This window comes from Elephas maximus, chromosome 3 (genome assembly GCF_024166365.1).
Source record: "Elephas maximus indicus isolate mEleMax1 chromosome 3, mEleMax1 primary haplotype, whole genome shotgun sequence".
NCBI lineage: Eukaryota > Metazoa > Chordata > Mammalia > Proboscidea > Elephantidae > Elephas > Elephas maximus.
In genome coordinates, this window is record NC_064821.1 from 184,774,823 (window position 1) to 184,796,973 (window position 22,151).

The following is a 22,151-nucleotide window of genomic DNA, read 5'->3' on the forward strand; positions in this document are numbered from 1 at the left end:
TTACGAGGGGAGGATCTCCCCCGGCTATTGTGTTGCGATCCAGACAAACACCACCAAACGGAGGCAGGTTTGGGTTCAACCTGACAGCTGGTCAATCCAATGAAGGAACCTTGGTTGAAGAGAGGAAAGAGGGCTGCGCTCCCCACTCCCATTAAACCGGCCAATCAAAGCGTCCAGTGAGCTAACAAGGGCTATCGATCTACAAAGACTTCGGTTGGTCAATCTCAGAGTAGCAGGTGTTGTTAACTGTAGCAGTGTATACTGGGACAATTAGGTGAGATGTGTTGGGATCCAAGCAATAAAGCAAAGAATAAACATTTTAGTACTGTTTCTGGCAGTAAGCTTATCCCGTATGGCCTCTTCCAGAAAAACCTGATGGGTCAGTTTGCAGACGTTTATTTGGTTTACACTGACCGTTTATTTGGGTACATTTCTGCCATGGCATACACACCAACATTCACTATAGCGCTTATTAATGGTAAATCCATGGGCAATGTATGTTTTTAGAATATGACTGCTGCAAATACAAGAGGCAGACACAGCAAGTTTTAAGTCTTGTTTTTCTAAAGCAAAGGAAATGGGTAAGGCTAGAACTAGGGCCCAGGTTTCCACTTAAAAGCACAGTATTTCACGTTACCACTTCAAAAGCTCTAAGAAGTGTGGTCAACTCTTGGAGAGTAACATCTACTGAAATGATTTAAAAATTTAGTGCCTAAATGTTTTCTGCTAATTAAATAAAAATTAGAAGACATCAGAGAGTCTACATGCTGAACAATATTTTATTTACACTGCTAAAAATACCAGACTTAAAAAATTAGTCATCTTTTTTCCTGTAGTAAAAAATGTTAAAAAAAGGTAAAGCACTAATTTTTTATTGCACATTATGCATTGCCATGTTAATACACTATTATTAAAGTAGTGAAGAACACTGTTTTAATAACAACACAATGACAAACACAGCTAGTTAAATAATATAGTTTTAACATAAGTAAAAAGTTTGAGTCCCTACCAAATTTTAATAGCATAATAATCATAATTTGTTTCAAAAAATGGTTTTAGAGAGCCTTAAAAGTTAATATATGCTTAAAGAAATTGTCCACCGAAATGGAAGACAGATCAATACTAAGTAGGTAATGAACTGAATCGAGTATGAGATTGGTACTTTTGGTCTTATTAAAAAATTTTCTTCAATTTGTCTCAGATAAGATTAAGGACTACAATATGATAGCTAAGAACTGCTTATGACTACATATAAAATTTCAGAGGTATAGAAAACACACCTTAAAATAGTAATATAGTATCCTTTAGTTAATGTTGAGAAAAACTTTGCAAACGGCAGAAAAGAAAATAATTTTTATATATGTTCCTTTGGTTCACTAAACTTTCTCCTTTTTGGTACTGACTCTTGACTAGAAGAATCAAAGTGATGGAGGACCTGTTAAAAGAAAACATCTGCTCAGATACTTTCCAGTTTAAATGTCTTTAATTTTAGATATTTTTTAATGTCTCTGAGGTTTCTTTATTATTATTATTATGCAGAGCAGAACTATTTCCTACTAAGATAAGAATGCCTGGATTCCTTAAAAGTAGGGTAAAATTTATTATTAACATATTTACATCTTCCAATGGCTGTTGAAAGTATGTACTTGCAAAGTAAAAGGTCTTCATTAGGGTTGCTGGAATACTTAAAAAGAGATTTAACCCTATGTCCTCACAATATTCAAATATTTGGGAAGTATAAGAAAGGAAAAAAGATTAAAAAAATGAACTACAAATAGGAAAACATTCTACTTTGGCACAATGTAAGATTGAAATCGTGTCTTTCTTGTTTTTTTGGTGCTCAGCAATACCTGATAAAAAAAATTTTTTTTTTTAGATATTAGAAATTCAATGCATGTTTCTGAATGAATGGGAGGATGAATTAGGGAACACTTCATAAGATTCCCTGGGTTAATGAATTTTGATTTTGATGGAAAAAGTCAAACTCACTAGGGATTACAAATTGGATTATCATTTTGCAGAATAAATTGAGGCTTAATAATTGGGGAAAATTAAACAACCTAAAATATTAATGGAATGTCGTTATTCCATTCCCTTAAGTTATACAATTGAAAACAGTATTAACCAGCTGTATTATTGAGATTGCTTCTTGAATGTGTGATTTAATAAAAACATTAAGGTTTGAATCATCTAATTTTAACCTACTAATAATACTAAAAATTCTAGTCAGAAAAATGAATATTTATCTCAGAAATACCAAATACATTATCATTCACAGAACTTAGGTCAGTAAAAGTTTTTTCTAGAAGGAGGTGATTTTCAGGGAACACATGGATTTGGCAATTTACCTTGTTTCCACCTTAGTTTTGGCCTTTAGAAAGGCCAGATCCAATTTGTGTAATTCTGTTGTAGTTAGTTGCCATCAAGTCAATTCTGACTCCATGTGTGAAGAGTAAACCGCTCCACAGGGTTTTGAAGGCTATCATCTTTCAGAAGCAAATTGGTAGGCCTGTCTTCTAAAGAGCCTCTGGGTGGGTTTGAAGCCCCAACTTTTTGGCTAGTAGTCAAGTGCTTAACCCTTTGTGCCACCCAGGGACTCTAGCACAATTTCAGCTCTGTAGTAACAAAATGGCCTGAATATTCTTATACTGTAACTTTCTCATTCTACACATATTTTTCCTGACACTGATTTTTATTTTATAAATTCCTCAGACTACTTCAAATCATTCATGGAATGAGGCAGTAAAAGTTTACAGGAAATAATTAATAAACCAACTTAGTTCATCTTATTTAAAAATCATCTCATTTTTAAAAACCAAATATATTTAAACAAGATTTGAATATCAGAGCTTTGCTATCCAAGGATGTTATCATATTTATCATTTTAATCTCAATCTATATTGCTTTTTTTTATATTGCTAATATTCTGATATTTGCCATTTTATTCAACATATACATTATTACGACACTTACTCTTTTGCCTGGTTCGGGCTGACGTCTCTTCCGATTTTCTTTAGAAGATTTTACTGGTTGATTTCCATTAGCCTCCATAAAGAAAAAATAATTACTAATTGGTTATATCTCAAGAGCCAATGCTTGATTTTCAATCTTATGCAACCATACGCAGTTTTAAATGAATTTTATGTGATGACAAACTATTAGATATCATATTATTATCCTCTAAAAGGAAATATTTCTTTTCTGAAACTTAAAATGCACTTTTCAATGATTACTTCCATAGTACATCAAAAGTTAAACTTGTTGCCATCGAGTCAATTCCCACTCACAGTGACCGACAGGATGGAGTAGAGCTGCCCCACAGGGTTTCCAGGGTGTGGCTAGTAGATTTGAACTGCCGACCCTGTGGTTAGCAGCCATAGCTCGCCTTAGCTCTTAACCACTGTGCCACCAGGGCTCTGCTTCCATAGTATTTTCATTTTCTTGCCCTTTCCTAACTGTAATTCAGTCATGTATCTCAAAATTGAGAGCACTCTGGCTGAGACTTCCTAACCAAATACATGGGCAATTTAAAAAATGAATTTACGTTCACAAAGCATCTTAATGTTACATTACAAGGAAATATTGCCTAATAATATATTATTTTTTAATGCCTGCCTTCCTACATCCTAGTAAAGGATATTCATCCTAAATAGAAGCTGGCTAGGGAGGACGTTTTGCTGCTAGAGGTAGTAATTTTTTTTTTATTGTACTTTAGATGAAGGTTTACAGAACAAACTAGTTTCTCATTAAACAGTTAGTACACATGTTTTATGACACTGGTTAACAACCCCACAACATGTCAACACTCTCCCTTCTCAACATTAGGTTCTCTATTACTAACTTTCCTGTCCCCTCCTGTAGAGGTAGTAACTCTTGACATTCTTCCATCTCTTGCCTACATACATACTAGCTTGAATGTTGCCTTCTTGCCAGCTCTAACTTCTCAGTGAGAATGTAGAAAAAAGGATACATCTTAAAATGGCACTGTAATCAGTGGTATGCTAGCAAATTCTTAGCAACTAGCTCAGAGGAAAAAAAAAAAAACCCTGATCTGAGGCACTTGCTGATTATTGTGCTGTGAATACGCTAACAATGTCAAATTTCAAGCTACCAACATGAAGTCACTCAACGTCGTGTTGGGAAGAAATGCTAATAACTGGCTCTTACAATCCAGCCCCAGCACACCACTGATAGTAATATTTTGGATGTAGTGTTTTATATATTTTACAGAATGCTTTTTCTTCACCCCTGAACCTTTGAGAGTAACTTAAAAGTCTAAAATAAAATGCTAATTCATAGCAGAAACTAAAAGTAGTGATTTTTTTTTTAGTTTGAGAACGTAAGATTCATTTTATGCAAACTATATACAAAACATTACTTTTTAAATATCTAATTAACAAGATAATTTACAAGAGTGAACATGGGAATATTTTGGCATCCTAGGAAATTACCTTGGGAGTATGGATGACAGTGTTCCTTTTTTTTTTTGCTTTAGGTGAAAAGTTTACAGAGCAAATTAGTTTCTCATTCAAAAATTTATACACAAATTGTTTTGTGACATTGGTTGTAATCCCCACAGTGTGTCAGCACTCTCAGCCCTTTCCCTTTCCACCTTGGGTTTCCTGTGTCAATTTGACCAGCCTTCCTGTCCCTTCCTGCCTTCTCCTCTTTGCTTTTGGGCAGGTGTTGCGCATTTGGTCTCATATACTTGATTGAACTAAGAAACAAGTTTCTCACCTGTGTTATCGTTTGTTTTATAGGCCTGTCTAATCTCTGACTGAAAAGTGGGCTTTGGGAGTGGCTTCAGTTCTGAGTTAGGAAGGGGCCATAGCCTTGGGGGTTCCTCCAGTCTCTGTCAGACCAGTACATCTGGTCTTTTTTGTGAATGTGAATTTTGTTCTACATTTTTCTCCCACTCTGTCTGGGACTCTATTCTGATCCCTGTCAGAGCAGTCAGTGGTGATAGCTGGGCACCATCTAATCCTCTGGGCTCAGGCTGGTGGAGGCTGTGGTTCACGTGGGCCATTAGCTCTTTGGAATAATATTTTCATTGTGTCATTAATTTCTTCATTTTCCTTTGCTCCAGATGGAATGGGACTAACAGATGTATCTTAGCTGGCCACTTGCAAGCTTTTAAGACCCCAGACACTACTCACCAAAGTAGAATGTAGAACATTTTCTTTATGGACTATGTTATGCCAATTGACCTAGATGTCCCCTGAGACTATGTTCAATAGGGTCACTTTTCAAAGCCTTTCCTGGATTCTCCTCTCTTCTGCACTTTCAGAAAAATTAACAGTTCTTTCCCTTGTAGGGAACAGTTCCTTCCTCCATGTAGCTCATTCAGACTTCTATCATAGCTCTAGATCACTGCTTGTTTACCTCCAGTCACTAAATGTTTAGCCAAGACCTGGGCTATGTATTATTCAGCTTACATCCCAAGCACCTAGTAGAGTAACTGGCACATGATAGGTGCTTAATAAATATTACTTGAATAAGTGAAGTATTAAACAGCAATATAAACTCACATACAGGGAGAAAATTACAAGGTTAGACTGGAAAACAAACCTAAGGAGATACTTACCATCTTACTCTGAAATATTTTTCCACTTCTTGTTTTGCTTTCAGACACATCAAGTTTAGATGTTTTACTGACTAACTGCTCAACCTAAAAAGGAAGATAATTATACAAAACCATATAACATAAAAAACACAAAAGTAAAGAGGGTGAAACTGACACTATATAAAATTGGCAATTTACTGAACTGACAAAGACCCAAATGATCACTAGGCACTATGCTTCCAGAAGATAAAAACTTTAGCCCACTGCCATTTGAGAAAGGGGCTGGGCAGAGGAAGTCGGACAATCCTCTATGTCATTATTTCCAAATTACTTTTATATAAATCTATTATTGCAAGATTTCACCGTATATGGAAAGCAAAATTAAACAAGTTCTGCTCCAAGGTAAAAAAATAAATAAATAAAAATATTATATATTCCATTAGTAAATATAAAGTGGGTAGAATAGATAATCCCAAAGATTCTGTCTAGCTCTGAAATTCTGAGATTCTGTGAACAGTATTTAAGTTTACTACTAAGCAAATCCACCAGTAATATAATCAAAACTTTTCAACATATAATTGCCAGGTGTCGTTAGTAAAAAGCATTCTAAATACATTGTTTTCTTCTTAGTGACCTAGAATAAGAAACTTGGAGCTATAACTAAGTAAGCATATAAGAAACAGTCTTTAAAAAAAAAGTTAAAAGCATAATGGACTTCTGTGGGAAACAAGTTGACAGTTCCTCAAAAAGTTAAACACAGAATTACCATATGACTCAGCAAGTCCAATCTTAGGTATATGTTGCTGCTGTTAGGTGCCGCTGAGTCAGTTCCGATTCACAGAGACCCTATGTACAACAGAACTAAACACTACCCAGTCCTGCGCCACCCTCACAGTTGTTGCTATGTGTGAGCACACTGTTGCAGCCACTGTCAATTCATCGAGTTGAAGATCTTCTTTTTCTCCCACCCTCTACTTTTCTACTTTACCAAGCATGATGTCCTCTTCCAGGGACTGGTCTCTCCGGATAACATGTCCAAAGTACGTGAGGTGAAGTCTAGTCATCCTCCCTTCTAAGGAGAATTCCGGCTGTACTTCTTCCAAGACAGATTTGTTCCTTCTTCTGGCAGTCCATGGTATATTCAATATTCTTGACATCATCATTATTCAAAGGCATCAATTCTTCTTCATTTTTCCTTATTCATTGTCTAGCTTTCGCATGCATGAGGTGATTGAAAATACCATGGCTTAGGTCAGGCAGGCACACTTTAGTCCTCAAGGTGACATCTTTGTTTTTTAATACTTTAAAGAGGTCCTTTGCAGCAGATTTGTTCAATGCAATACGTCCTTTGATTTCTTGACTGCTGGTTCCATACGTGTTGATTGTGCATCCAAGTAAAATGAAATCCTTGACAACTTTTCTCCATTTATAATGATGTTGCTTCCTGGTCCAGCTCTGAGGATTTTTGTTTTATGTTGAGGCATAATCCATACTGAAGGCTGTAGCCTTTGGTCTTCATCAGTAAGTGCTCCAGGTCCTCTTCACTTTCAGCAAACAAGGTTGTGTCATCTGCGTATTGCAGGTTGTTAATGAGTCTTCCTCCAATCCTGATGCCGTGTTCTTCTTCATATAGTCCAGTTTCTTGGATTATTTGCTCAGCATACAAACTGAGTAAGTATAGTGAAAGGATACAATCCCAGTTTCTTCTCTGAGTCTTTGATTTCCTTCTTTCTCTTTAGCTCCAGACAAGTGGAGACTAAGAATTGTATCTTAGATGGCTGCTCACAAGCTTTTAAGACCCCAGATGCTACTTACCAAACTAGGATGTAGAACACCGTCTTTATGGATTATATTATGCCAAATGACTGAGTTGCCCCAGGAGACTATAGTCCTAAACCCAGCAGACGAATCCTGTGGGGTGTTTGGTTGTGTCTAGGAGGTATCCACAACCGTGTCCCCTATGTGCTTTATTTTATACTTGAAAATATATGCACCACACATAAACATGTATTTACATATACCTAGTTATTCAGATATGCCTTCCCATACATATTTATGCATACTTATTTTTTTATACATATCTAACTTCCCATCTTCTTTTGATGTTTCCTGCATTGTTCAATATTTTGGCCACAGAATCCTTCAATATCGCAACTCGAGGCTTGAATTTTTCTTCAGTTCTTTCAGCTTAAGAAACGTCTGTTAGTTTGTTGTACTGTGGTGGCTTGTGTGTTGCTGTGATGCTGGAAGCTATGTGTCTTAGTTATCCGGTACTGCTATAACAGAAATACCACAAGTGGATGGCTTTAACAAAGAAAATTTATTCTCTCACATTCTACGATCCTAGAAGTCCAAATTCAGGGTACCAGCTTGGGAAGGCTTTCTGTGTTGGCTTGGGGGGAAGGTCCTTGTCCTCAATCTTTCCCTGGTCTAGGAGTGTCTCAACGCAGGTCCAAAGGATGTGCTCGTCTCCTAGCTCTTGTTTCTTGGTGGTATGAGGTCCCCCTGTCTCTCTGCTGGCTTTTATATCTCAAAAGAGAGTGACTTAAGACACAACCTAATCTTGTATCTTGAGTCCTGCCTCATTATCATAACTGCCTCTAATTCTGCCTCATTAACATCACAGAGGCAGGATTTACAACACACAGGAAAATTACATCAGATGACAAAATGGTGGACAGTCACACAATACTGGGAATCATGGCCTGGCCAAGTTGACACATATTTTTGGAGGATACAATTCAATCCATGACACTATGCCACTGGTATTTCAAATACCAGCAGGGTCACCAATGGCGGATAGGTTTCAGTGGAGCTTCCAGACTAATACAGACTAGGAAGAAGGACCTGGCAGTCTACTTCTGAAAAAACTGGCTAGTGAAAACCTTATGAATAGCAGCAAAACATTGTCTGATGTAGTGCCGCAAGATGAGCCTTCAGGTTAGAAGGCACTCAAAACACAACTCAGGGAGAGCTGCCTCCTCAAAGTAGAGTCGACCTTGATGAAATGGATGGAGTAAGGCTTTCAGGACCTTCGTTTGCTGATATGGCATGACTCAAAATGAGGATAACCAGCTGCAAGCATCCATTAATAATGGGAACATAGAATGTATGAAGTATGAATCTAGGAAAATGGGAAGTCGTAAAAAATGAAATGGAATGTGTAAAGATCAACATCCTAGGCATTAGTGAGCTAAAATGGACTGGTATTGGCCATTTTTAATCAGACAATCATATGGTCTACTATGCTGGGTATGACAACTTGAAGAGGAATGGCATCGCGTTCATCATCAAAAAGAACATTTCAAGATCTATCCTGAAGTACAACGCTGTCAGTGATAGGATACTATCCATGCACCTACGAGAAGATCAGTTAATACTATTATTCAAATTTACGCACCAACCACTAAGGCCATAGATGAAGAAATTGAAGACTTTCACCAATTTCTGCACTCTGAAATTGATCAAACATGCAATCAAGATGCACTGGTGATTGGAATGTGAAAGTCAGAAACAAAGAAGAAGTATCTGTATTTGGAAAATATGGCCTTGGTGACAGAAACAACACTTGAGATTGCATGATAGAATTTTGCAAAACCAAGCACTTATTTATTGCAAATACCTTTTGTCAACAACATAAATGGCAACTATATGTAGACCTCACCAGATGGAATACACAGGAAGGAAACTGACTCAATCTGTGGAAAGAGGTGATAGAGAAGCTCAGTATCAGTCAAAACAAGGCCGGGGCAAACTGCCGAACTGACCATCAATTGCTCATATATAAGTTCAAGTTGAAGCTGAAAAAAATTTAGAACAAGTCCACGAGAGCCAAAGTACGACCTTGATTATACCTCACCTGAATTTAGAGACCATCTCAAGAACAGACTTGATGCACTGAACACTAATGACTGAAGAACAGACAAATTGTGGAATGACATCAAGGACCTCGTACAGGAAGAAAGCAAAAGGTCATTAAAAGACAGGAAAGAAAAAAAGACCGAAATGGACGTCGAAAGAGACTCTGAACGTAGTAAAGCAGCTAAACAGAGGACTTCAAAGGGCAGCTGGAGAAGACGAAATACTGTATTATAATGAAATGTGCAAAGACCTGAAGTTAGAAAACCCAAAGGGAATGACATGCTTGGCATTTCTCAAGCTGAAAGAACTAGGTATGTAGCCAAAGAACTGAAAGCAGGGACTCAGATACTTGTACACCAAAGTTCACTGCAATATTATTTGCAACTGCCAAAATGTAAAAACAAGCCAAATGTCCATTGACAGATGGGAGAAACAAAATGTAGTATGTAATAAAATGGAGTATTATTCACCCACAAAAAAGAATGAAGTTCTGATTACATGTTACAATATGGATGAACCTTAGAAATATTACGCTGTGAAGTAAGCCAGACACAAAAGGACAAATATTGTATGATTCCATTTATATGAAATATCTAGAACGGGGCAATTTATAAAGATAGGAAGTAGGTTAGAGGTTACCAGGGGCTAGGGGAAGGGAGGAATCAGAAGTAATTGCTTAATGGGTATAGAGTTTCTGTTTGGGGTGGTGAAAATTTTTAGAAATGGATAGGGTGATGGTTGCATAATACTGTGAATGTAATTAATGCCACTGAATCATGCACTTAAAAATGGCTAAAATTTTGTTATATATATTTCATATACATATTTATATATACAAAATATATATATTACATATAAGTTTTGTTACGTACATTTTACCACAATAAAAAAACAGTATATTAAAAAAATATAAAATGGAACTAAATGTTTATACCTGAGAATGAGAAACTGAAAGATCTGGACTTTCTTTAGACCTCATAATTTCATCTTCCTCGCAAATCAAGTTTGGTTCTGGGGAAAGAAAAAAAAATTAAGATGGTATAAAATTGAATTGGAAGTGAATTAACCTACATTTTCATTAGCTTCTTACCTCCAAGTTCAGGAGATCCAGGGTTTTTCTTTTGCTCTTCCATTTTAGTTCCAGTGTCAAAATCATCCTACATAATAACATGAATTAAAAAAATCGACACGTTTAAAAAAATTAAAACAAGTGGGTGGAAGTATTTATAAATGAATTTGTTTCGTGTGAAGGTTAAATATAACATAACACTACAATTACCTTAAGCTTGTCAGAAATATAAGTGATTGAATAATTACTATAGAACAGTTACTTGTTTAGCCAAAAAAAAAAAAAAAAAAGACCCAAACCGGTTACCATCAAGTTGATTCTGATTCATAGCGACCCTATAGGACAGAGTAGAACAGCCCCATAGAGTTTCCAAGGAGCGGCTGTCAGACTTGAACTGCCAACTTTTGGGCTCCATCCAAAGTATAAAATACTGTTTTTCTTAGCTTTGTGGAATTGCTTTAAGTACAAGTAAAGAAAATACACAACTTTTCTCAAAAATGTCTGATGATTCTAAGAGCCCTCAGATCTTACTCTTGTTTGAGGGCATTGAATTAGACATGCTCACCCAACAAGCTACCACTTCTATAGTTTCTGGAATCTCTGTACAGATGTTAGCATACACTCTGAATATACCCCAACTTTCTTCAGGAAGTTAGTGAAGCTCAGTCATAGTATGGTAGGAAGGGTAACAGGTTTAATGTCTAATTATAATTATTGTTCCCTTTGTGACATATGTCAAAGAGCTTTAAATATTTCAAAGAATGCTGCATAAATCCCAGCTATATTTACTTACAAAGCAAGACTAGGATTTAGGTTTTGGAAAAAAGCTTTCTTTTGACTGAATTGGTTAAAAATTAATTGAATCGTTTATTTGTAAAAATGTGGCCACAGAGCAGCATCCCTAATTAACAAGAGTCAGCCTCTGTACATTAGTACTGTGGCCATAATTGCGAATAAAAAGAGACAAGAGAAAACAACAGAGGTAAGATTAAAGAAGACGTTAATGCCGAAAGATTAAAGCAATGCTAGCTTTCACATTTGCTGGGAGTGAGGAACCATTTTTATATTTCTATTCATCCATTCATTCAGGCAATATTGTGAACCCACTGGCTACAAATCTAAGTGCTAGCTAGGCACAATAGGGTTACAAAGATGAATAAGACACCTTCCCTGTCTTCCAGGCTACTTTAAGACAATGACTTTCCAGGCCCTGGAGGAATTTCCAGCACAAACTCCATGAGTACTTAGTAGCAGATGTTGTAGAAAGGATCCAGGATTGGTTGTGGGAATGGACTAGTTCAGTGATTTTCAAATTATGTCCCAGAGTTCTAGGGATTTCCTCAGAGTTCACTATAAAGGTAAGCGAGTCGACAAGTGGCTGGGCCTCTAGGACCATTCCCTACTTCAGTCAGAATAGTTGTATTTTTAAGTTTCTGAGTATAATGTTGTTTGGAACAAGGTAACAAGTTTGAGAACCTCAGGGTTTAACCTTCTTTAAGGTCCCTTCCAACCTTGAGTTTATGATCATAATACATTATTTAGAATAAATATTAATGAGAGCTATTAAAGTCCTCAGAATTGAGTCAGATGTTTGTTATTACTGTATTTCATAACTCTTTAAATGCTTACATTTATATAATGCTCCTGTTCATCTTCTAGATCATCTTTGTCCATCAGGATTTTCTGAAGTGGTGTTTTTAATGATAGTTTTGGTGACAGTATAGCTGAATCAATGTTTTCCATTCGTTCTTTCTCAGTGGTTACTTTTACTTTGAAGGTGTGAAAAGGTGTTGGGACTTCACCCACATTTAAGTACATAGGGTCCCCTTCAAATATCACTCCTTCACAATCACCATCCTTAAAACCAGGAGGCTGATAATCTGGTGGTGTAACTGCAAAAAAATTAAGTGTAAAATGTGTTTTTTATGAAATTGAAGAAAACTATTATTATAAAAATACAGGTGGACTGAAGAAATTTCACAGTATAAACCAAAAAATAAAAAATCAAACCAAACCCTTTGCCATCGAGTAGACTCCCCCTCACAGCCACACTATAGTACAGGGCAGAACTGCCCCACAGGGTTTCCAAGGCTGTAGTCTTTACAGAAGCAGACTGCCACATCTTTTTCCTGTGGAGCAGCTGGTGGGTTAGAACTGCTCATCTTTGGCTTAGAAGGTGAGCGCTTAACCACTGTGCCACCAACATACCTTCAAATAGTACAGAAGGGCATAAAATAAAAAGTAAAGACCACTTCTTGGAAGTACAGCCAAAATGCTCCTTAGAAGCAAGGATGGTGATACTCTGTCTCACTTACTTTGGACGTGTTATCAGGAGGGATCAGTTCCTGGAGAAGGACAGCATGCTTGGCAGTGGGTCAGTGAAAAAGAAGACAACCCTCAATGAGACAAACTGACACGTGACTGCAACAACTGGGCTCAAACATAGCAATGATTGTGAGGATGGTGTAGGACTAGGCAGTGTTTCATTCTGCTGTACGCAGAGTCACTAGGAGTCTGAACTGACTGAACGGCACCTAACAACACTATCTCCAAGTCAGAGGTGTAATGAGGAGAGGGTAGAGGGGGCACTTGCCCCTACATCTTGAAACTGGGGGAGGTGCAACTTAGAGATTGCTCCTGGGCACTTGTTACCCTTCTAAGCCCTTGCTCCAAGTACCCATTTTATTTCCTAAAGTAAACCTTTCTTTTCTTCACTTGACTGGCTGTGTGACCTTCAGCAAATTATATGTATCATCTTTGATTTGATTTCCTCATCTGTCAAATGGGGAAATAATAATATTGACCTCACAGGTAAATACTATTATATTGTGGGCATTAAATGAACTAAAATGTATAAAATGCTCAGAACAGAACAAGCACATAATGTTAGCTTTTATTATTGTTGTTGCCTTATGTGCTTCTAGAAGATATTATGCACATAGAACATATATTGCATATTTATATCCTTAAAAATACAAATGGGATCATACTGTTCTGCACCTGGCCTTTTTTCAACTTAATAATATCTCTTGGATAACTTCATTTGTCAGCACATTCTTTTAAACAGATGTATGTCGTTGTTGCTAGGTGCCGTCGAGTTGCTTCTGACTCATAGTGACCCCAGGTACAACAGAACGAAACACTGCCTGGTTCTGCGCCATCCTCACAATCGTTATTACGCTTGAGCCTGTGTTGCAGCCACTGTGTCAATCCATCTTGTTGAGTGTCTTCCTCTTTTATACTGACCCTCTATGTTACCAGCATGATGTCCTTCCCCATACCCTTGCCTATAATGGGCTTATAAGTGTTACCAATCTGATAAGTAAAAAAAAAAACACTATCTCATGTTGCATTTCTTTAATTATGAGTGAGGCTTTACCTCACATGGACATGTTCTCATTACTAGAGAAGTTTGTGTATATTTTAAAGTCTATTTACTCAAATCTTTATTTTTCAAATGCTGATATTAAATATAACTTTTATGATTTCTAAAAATACATAACAATTTAGGTGCTTTAAAATACTTATCTAAATTATAATGAAAACCAACTGTTTCAATAATAATAAAACCTGCAGATACTAAATGAAATAAGATGTATTACAAATAGTACCTTCATCGTAGTAAAAAAGTTTCATGGTCAAACAAACATCATTAGGTAGAGGTCCCAGATTTTGCATTAGGATATAAATCTTGCGAATGAGGAGAATACTTGCTTTCTTGGTGTCAGCAGATGACATGTTAGATTCGCTGTTTTGGTTTTTACTAGAAGAGAATCATACAATTTCTTTTATGAAACTTGTGGCTTCTAATATAACTTCACATTTTACTATTTGAGATCTAATTCCTTTAACAGCATTACATTTTTAAGTTGGAAGTTACCATAAAAATGTGTTTTAATGTCTCTATTATAATTTTTAAAAATATCACTATTAATATCATTATAAACTAATAACTCAATTTTACATAAATTAAATTAATATACATTTTACATAAGGTGTTAAAGGAAACAAATCATGGATGTTAATTATATTTCTAATCACTCAAGCATATAGTAGTTTCCTACTCTGGCTCTGTTTCCACAATTAACAGTATGGAGCTTTTTTTAATTAGCTACTCCAAGTATATTTTATATGTCTCGATAGTTAATTGGGAATGTGAGAAGTTTTAGAATTAATCCTGAAATTTGGCTATATAGTATTAACATGAGTTAAGTGGTAATGCAAAAAGAAACTATAGAATAATACCTTATGAAGTCCATTACTGGTCCATTACTGGTGTACTTGAATTTAAACTGGTAACATTCTGAAATTGTCTTAAATAGAAAACATTGCAGTTATACATTTAATATACAGTACTGGCTGCCAAACTCCTATGTATTGCTTTTGTATGACTCAACATTTATTTGATAATTTTTTCTGTCATGTTAATCTATTGGTCCTTTGAAGTTTTCAAATCCTAATACAGTAGTTATTCCCATGGGCTGGGCTTTTGGGCTCATCTTGAAGAGATATGCATTCCTCTACTCATTGTAACGTATGTTATGTATATTACATGGAAGGAACTCCTCAGCAGGCAGATAAGGGAGGCAGCATACCTCAGCTGAGCGGCTAAGCACTGGGCTTAAATCCTTGCTCTCCACTAGGAGGTATACCATAATCACTGAGCCCTGGTGGTGCAGTGGTTAAGAGTTTGGCTGCTAATCAAAAGGCTGGCAGTAGAACTGCCCCACAGAGTTGCTAAGGGGCGCCCGGTGGATTCTAACTGCCGAGTTTTAGTTAGCAGCTGTAGCAATTAACCTCTACGCCACCAGGGTTTCCAATGCTCACATAGGGATAGGAATTAGCTCTCTTTCTCTTAAAAAAAAAAAAAACAGTTTAAATTTGCTTCTCTATGATTGAATGGAACACAATATTGTAATAGCTAGAGTGTAATAGCTAAGCACTCAGATCATGAACTAGCCTTCCTAGGTTCAAGTCCCGGTTCTGCCATTTCTGCCACTGTGACCCTGTGCAAGTTACATTGTAGTTAAGTTTTCTTATCTGTAAAGTGGAAATGATAATGATAGTAACCTTGCTGAGGTGGTAGTGAACAAGTGAGATAATGCACACAAATTCCCAAAGAACACAGCCTAGTATGTAGTTGACACTCAATACATCTTTCCTCCTTGTTTATCTTCTGGTTTCCCCTTTCTTGTCTTTCTGTCTTTCCCTTAATTATCAGACGAACAAGTGGGTATGACTGGACTGGGATAGGTATTCAAAGTTTTTAAGGATGAGTTTCTTATTTTCCTCAAACTCAAGCCCTTCCATAATTCTACAGAAGGAATATTGTAAAGAACCAGAAATCAGGAGATTTAGGGTAATTCTAACAATTTTTAGCTTTGTGGCCTAGAATCAGCCATACATTCTCTCTTGTAGTAAATTTATTAATCTGTTTAAAGATAACACCACAAGCCCTGCCTTACCTCAGAAGAGTTTTATAAGGTTCAAATGTGGACAGTCATGAAAGTGCACTGATCAAAGAACAATTAAAGCATAAGATTTATTACAGTTTTATATTATTTCTAAACATTAGAGGCATTATGTTTCATTACGAACTCAAGCACACCTACCTGAGGGTCTTTTGGATTGGTGTATACCTATTTAAAAATAATTCACAATTGAGTTATCTAAGGCTATGTATTCAAGAAGAACTAAATTAGGTGTTTAGACTAAATTATTAAGTGAACTCAGCAGAGCAAAGCAAAACGAAACAACCACCTGAAACATTAGTGTGTTATTTTTTTCTATTAAATAGATCAGTTGTTTGAATAAATTGACATAATCTATTGATGGTTTCAGTGTTATTTAATTAAGGAAGGCTGAATTTGACAGTCTTTATAAAAAAAGAACATATTATTTTAAAATACTTACAGCTAGAACAACCATCCTTAGCTGAAATACAACAAAGAACAAAAATCTTACTTGTATTTTATAAAACATTTTTTCATGATGGATCATAAGAATTCTTTGTCCTATTTCAACATGTATTCCTAATAAGAAATAACTAGTACAGAAGGTAGGCTTCGTATCATGCACGTAAGGCAATACTTTAGATATGTTTCCTCATTCCCTAATTGACTTATGCAAACAAGGACACTACAAGCAGTTAAAAGGAAAATATATATTGTAAAATAACACACAAAACCTTACCAATGTTGAGATCAGGTTTGGAAGAGAGAAAAAAGTGGAGAGTTCATGACCCTTAGCACTTAAGAAAAGAAAGATTTTGGAGACCTTCTGACCAGAAAATCACATGAAATCATTCACTCAGGTCATCTGCCAAAAATCGAAGTCATCCTTGATTCTAATCTTTTCCTTATACTCCACAACCAATCCATCAACAAGTTGAATAAGTTCTATGGGCAAATATATCCTCAATCCATTCATTTTTCTCTCTCTGTCATCCTTGTCTAAGCCACCATTACTCCTCACAACGACGACAACAATGGCCTAAGTGCTATTCTCCTTACTTTCAATCTTATTCTCCTTCTACAGTATATTCTCTAAACAGTAGAGTGATTTAAAAAAAAAATTAAAGACAAACGTTGTCGCATCTCTACTTAAAAACTTAAAACAGATTTTCTTTGCACTTAAAATAGAATCTTTATCTACCCAGTCCTGAATATTCTGGCCCTGCCCATCTCTCTAGGCCACTCTCCTGTGCTGCTCATTGCACTCCAGTCATATTGGCCTTCTTTTTGTTCCCTGAACTCTCCAAACACCCCTCCAAGTCTTTGCTTTCGTGTTTCTCTTTTGTCAGGAATATTCCCTCCCAAAATCAATGTCTGGCTAGTTTCTTCTTATTCAGGTCCCTGCTTAAACATCATCTCCTCAGAGATGCTCCTCTTGATAGCCCTAAAGTTAGCCCCGCCTCTCTATTTTCCCCATACTTTTTCTAAAAATTTTAATGGCATTTAACACTATTGGGAATTATCTGATGACTTGTTTTATTGGCTGTTTTCCCACTATAGCAGGGACCCTTTTTGCCTTGTTGACCATTGCTAGCTTACTCAGCTCCTACTTAGAATATGTACTTAGCACACAGCAAGCACTCAATGTTTAGTCTATGCCTTAATGAAGGAGTTTGGGGACCATGGATAAAAACTTATCCTCTTCACAATTTTGCCTAGGGCTGGACTTCTTTACATACATTGATATAAAAGTATACTAAGTACGCTAAAAGGTTTTTACTCTATAGTAAAACCTCATGAGTTAAAAAAGTATACTAAGTATGCTAAAAGGTTTTTAGTCTATAGTAAAACCTCATGAGTTAAAATTTCAGTAATTCAGAATGTGTGATAATTTAACCTAGACTATATGGAAATTTATTTTTGAACTCTTATGAAGAAATAATTTATTAAATTAATAGTATAAACAAGATTGTTGAAGGCATTGAATAAAACTAAGTGAATAAATATTTTAAAAGACTTTTTAATCATTAATTTTTGTAAGCCAATATGTATTATTAATACAAATGAATCTTAAACACTCAAAACTGACTTGGCAAAATTTGTTTAATATTAATTCCATTAGCTTTAAATGAGTTAATATCAGTTTTTAAAATATTCTGATGTTCAGACTTTTCAGTAACTTAGACTGGCCTATGCCCAGTTAGTTTAATGTTTTACTACAAGGTAGTTGCTATTAGAAATGTAGAATGTAAACTGTGAAAAAAAATAAAGTATTAAAAAACTTACATATTTTTTCTGTAAAGCATCATAGCATCCTAGCATCCTTTAAGAAAAAAAAAAAAATCAAGGCTCTTTTTTAGACTAAACACATTTCCAGAAAATAAAGTTCTTTTCACAAATATCCATATTACCTCAAGAGACCTCTTTAAAGTGTTAAAAACCAAAGATGTCACTTTGAGGACTAAAGTGCATCTGACCCAAGCCAAGGTATTTTCAATTGCCTCATATGCATGTGAAAGCTGGACAACGAATAAGGAAGACCGACGAAGAATTGATGCCTTTAAATTATGGTGTTGGCAAAGAATACTGAATGTACCATGGACTGCCAGAAGAACAAACAAATCTGTCTTGGAAGAAGTACAGCCAGAATGCTCCTTACATGCAAGGATGGTGAGACTTTGTCACATGTACTTTGGTCATGTTATAAGAAGCGACCAGTCCCTGCAGAAGGACATCATGCTTGGTAAAATAGAGGGTTATCGAAAAAGAGGAAGACCCTCAAGGAGATGGACTGACACAGGGGCTCCAACAGTAGGCTCAAACATAGCAACGATTTTGAGGATGGAGCAGGACTGGGCAGTTGTACATAAGGTTGCTATGAGTCGCAATCACCTCAATGGCACCTTACGACAGCAACAAAATAATACAAACATTTCTTATTAGAGTTCTTTCCTTAACTAGATTAAAACACATACACAATGTGGCAGAAATATAAAATGCTAACAGAAAAACATAAAATATCTGACAGTTATTTGTAGGGAGCAATAATAAGAAAATGGAGCCTGAAAACACTTGTGTTCACATGGGCATGAAAAAAGGAAAAATTTAATGGAAAAATTCAAAGATCTGCAATATTGGTATTTAAAATCTAGTGTTAAAGGAGGAATCACTAAAATTAGGTTAAACATTGAAAGATATCCACGGTACAAAAATATGATTTAAGAAAAGAAATAATTTCCTACCTGTTAGTGTTCTTTTACTTACCACTTCACTAACTGTGTAGATCCTGGACAATTTTTATCTTCTCTCAGAATTTTGACACAAAGATCTAAACACAAAAATGATATAAAGATCATCTTAAGAACAGTAACAACTAGAAATTTTAAATGAAGTTTTTTTTTAGCTGTATGCTATATTATTAATGGCAGTGAACTTATAGATAATTGGCATTAGTAATATAATTAAAGGAAAAAAGGATCTATGGAAATAAATAGTACTTTATCCTTATTATAAAATGGTATCATAATGATTAAGATGCATGTTGATGGATCGAAAAATTTCATTTTTAAAAACTACAGAATACATAAAATTATATATAATGCTTTCATGCCATCATTATCCCACAGTCTTAGAATACTTGTTATGAACCCTTATCCCATTAAAATATTTGTAAAGGACCAAGAAGTTAGCTGGCTCTCAAAGACAAAGAATGCTGCACAAAAAGAAACACGTAACATAGTGGAAAGGACTGAGACCATCTCTCAGTCTCAGGTTCCTTGTGTGAAAAAATAGGGATAATAGCATCATAGGGCTGTAATATGAATTAACAACATACCATGCATAAAGTGCTTAACATAGCGCTCATAGTTGGTACACAGCATATGAAAGTTGTTATTGTAGTACAAACCAGATGTCTCTGTATTATTTTTACTCCCTTAAAATAGCCCAAGAGATATACTATCATTGTACAAAGTTCTAAATAATAGACTTTTTTAATCTATTTACTTCACCATTATAAGAGTAATGTCAGATGAAATTATACTTGAGAAACTGAGGAAAAACTTTATGATTGTTTCCAAGGTATATTTATTTAATATACTTTTAAAAAGCCACTTACATGTATACACAAATGTGACATTATTCATAATAAGCCAAAAGTAGAAACAACCCAAATGTTAATCAGCTGATGACTGGATAAATAAAATGTGGTATAGCCATACAATGGAATATTATTCAGCAAAGAAAATAAATGAAGTAATGATATATGCTATAGTATGGCTAAACCTCGAGTACATTATGCTATGTGAAAGAAGCCAGTCACAAAGGACTATATATTGTATGATTCTATTTATACGATATGTTCAGAATAGGTAAATCCATACGGACAGAAAGTAGATTGGTGGATGCCCAGGACTGAGGGGTTGGGAGAAGCGAGGAGTAACTTAATTGGTATGGGGTTTCTTTTTGGAGTGATAAAAATGTTCTAAAATCGCACAACTCTGTGAATATACCAAAAAACACTGACTATACACTTTAAATGGGTGAATTGTATGGTATGTGAATTACATCTCAATAAAGCCATTATTAGGAGCCCTGGTAGCACAGTGGTTGAAGCGCTAGGCTGCTAACTGAAAGGCTGGAACCCACCGGCAGCTCTGAAGGAGAAAGGTGTGGCAGTCTGCTTTCTAAAGATTTACAGTCTTGGAAAACACTATGAGGCAGTTCTACTCTGTGAGTCGGAATCCACTCCACAGCAAGGGGTTTACGGAGTAAAGCTTTTATTAAAAAAAAGACACAAAATCTCTAGTTCAAAAATTATAGTTACAGAGCAAGCAAAAATAAAAACATTTTAAAGGATATATTATATTACCATCTAGATATCTTGTTCCATAAGCACATTCTGGAAATATTCCTCTCAAATACGTAATACAGGATACTGAAACTGCTAGGAGCCTCTTTACTAACACCAAAGACTGCTGCTCAGTTGATATTTTACTGGGAAATACCAATGCACTCTAGAATTCGAGGGAAATGAAAACATTTTATTAAGATTTATTAAAGAAAATTAAAGTTTTCCTGAACTTAAAAACGATCCAATTTTGTATAAGCATGGTACCCCCCAAAAGAATCCCTCCCCATGTTGTGTTGTTGCTGTTAGTAATGTCCAGGATGTAGGCGTGACTTCTAAGATGTGAAGAGTGTTCCTAGGGTAGCAGCCTAAGTTAACATGCAAAAAGTGCTTGAGAATCTTGTTAAGAATTGCTCGTGATCTGTGTGTAAACACACAATACATCAATAGATAACAATGATTTCCTTTTTAGTCACTGACTACATTTAACACAGGTAACTGTCATGTAAGGTCCTATGTAAAAATGACAATTTTATCTTTGTCTAAAAAAAAATATATATATATATATTTTTTTATGGGGCACAGACATTCATTTCCTAGGAGTAAACTGCTCTGAACCATAATTTCGTTAAAGTAACAAAACCTAATTTACTCGACTGCGCCCAGCAACAACGTAAATAAAATTTGAACCAGCAATTTAAGGCAATGCATCAAACATTCAAGAGAACTCTTTAATTCAAAATAGTTTAGCAAATATCTTCATTTCTGAAAGCATGAAGTTTCCTGATATCATCAAACCCTCAAACAGTTGACTCTTAACTTGGAAATATAAAATAGCTGAGACTTTAAGAAACCATAAAATCAGCTAAAATAAGGCATATTAAAATGTAAGGAATCATACCATGGAAGTTCTCTGCAACTGTGCAGTGGCCATCTTCTTCTGACAGAGTATTTTCTTTAATTCAACCTTGTGACACAAATATAAGCTTTTATTAACTTCAGAACTTACTTTTATCCCTGGTATTCTAGTTTATTACAAGTCGGAAAGATTATTATGTGAATAAACTAAAAATTTATTTTCATTCTTTAAAAAAAGGTAGAGGTCCACATTACAACTATCTCGAGTAATGTCCTAATTGTAAGCTGTTTGCATGCCTCAAATAAATGGGTTACTAAAAATCAAGTTTTTTATTTAGCACTGTGTAAAACTCAGTGCTTTTTAAAAAAGGCACAACCTTCCTTTTCGTTACAGTATTTAAGCATTGACAACATTTTGCTGGTAGGCATTAGGTAATGAAAAACTGCCCAGCTAAATTCCTTTAAAATAACCTAATGTTTATTTTAAAAATCTGTAGT

At 35.5% G+C, this 22,151-nt stretch overlaps 1 protein-coding gene across 1 annotated transcript; it reads right to left on the bottom strand.

Moving 5' to 3' along the window:
- Positions 1 to 1,042: 1,042 nt before the first annotated feature.
- HORMAD1 (HORMA domain containing 1) lies at positions 1,043 to 21,873 on the bottom strand. The gene is made up of 14 exons (XM_049876003.1): positions 21,697 to 21,873; positions 20,817 to 20,961; positions 19,211 to 19,274; positions 18,233 to 18,269; positions 16,407 to 16,427; positions 16,106 to 16,132; positions 14,739 to 14,806; positions 14,105 to 14,256; positions 12,123 to 12,385; positions 10,515 to 10,581; positions 10,359 to 10,435; positions 5,585 to 5,668; positions 2,974 to 3,045; positions 1,043 to 1,435 (listed from the first exon to the last, which is right to left on the bottom strand). The coding sequence occupies exons 1-14, from the start codon at positions 21,727 to 21,729 to the stop codon at positions 1,355 to 1,357; spliced, it is 1,191 nt and encodes a 396-aa protein (XP_049731960.1). The 5' UTR covers positions 21,730 to 21,873; the 3' UTR covers positions 1,043 to 1,354.
- Positions 21,874 to 22,151: the final 278 nt, after the last annotated feature.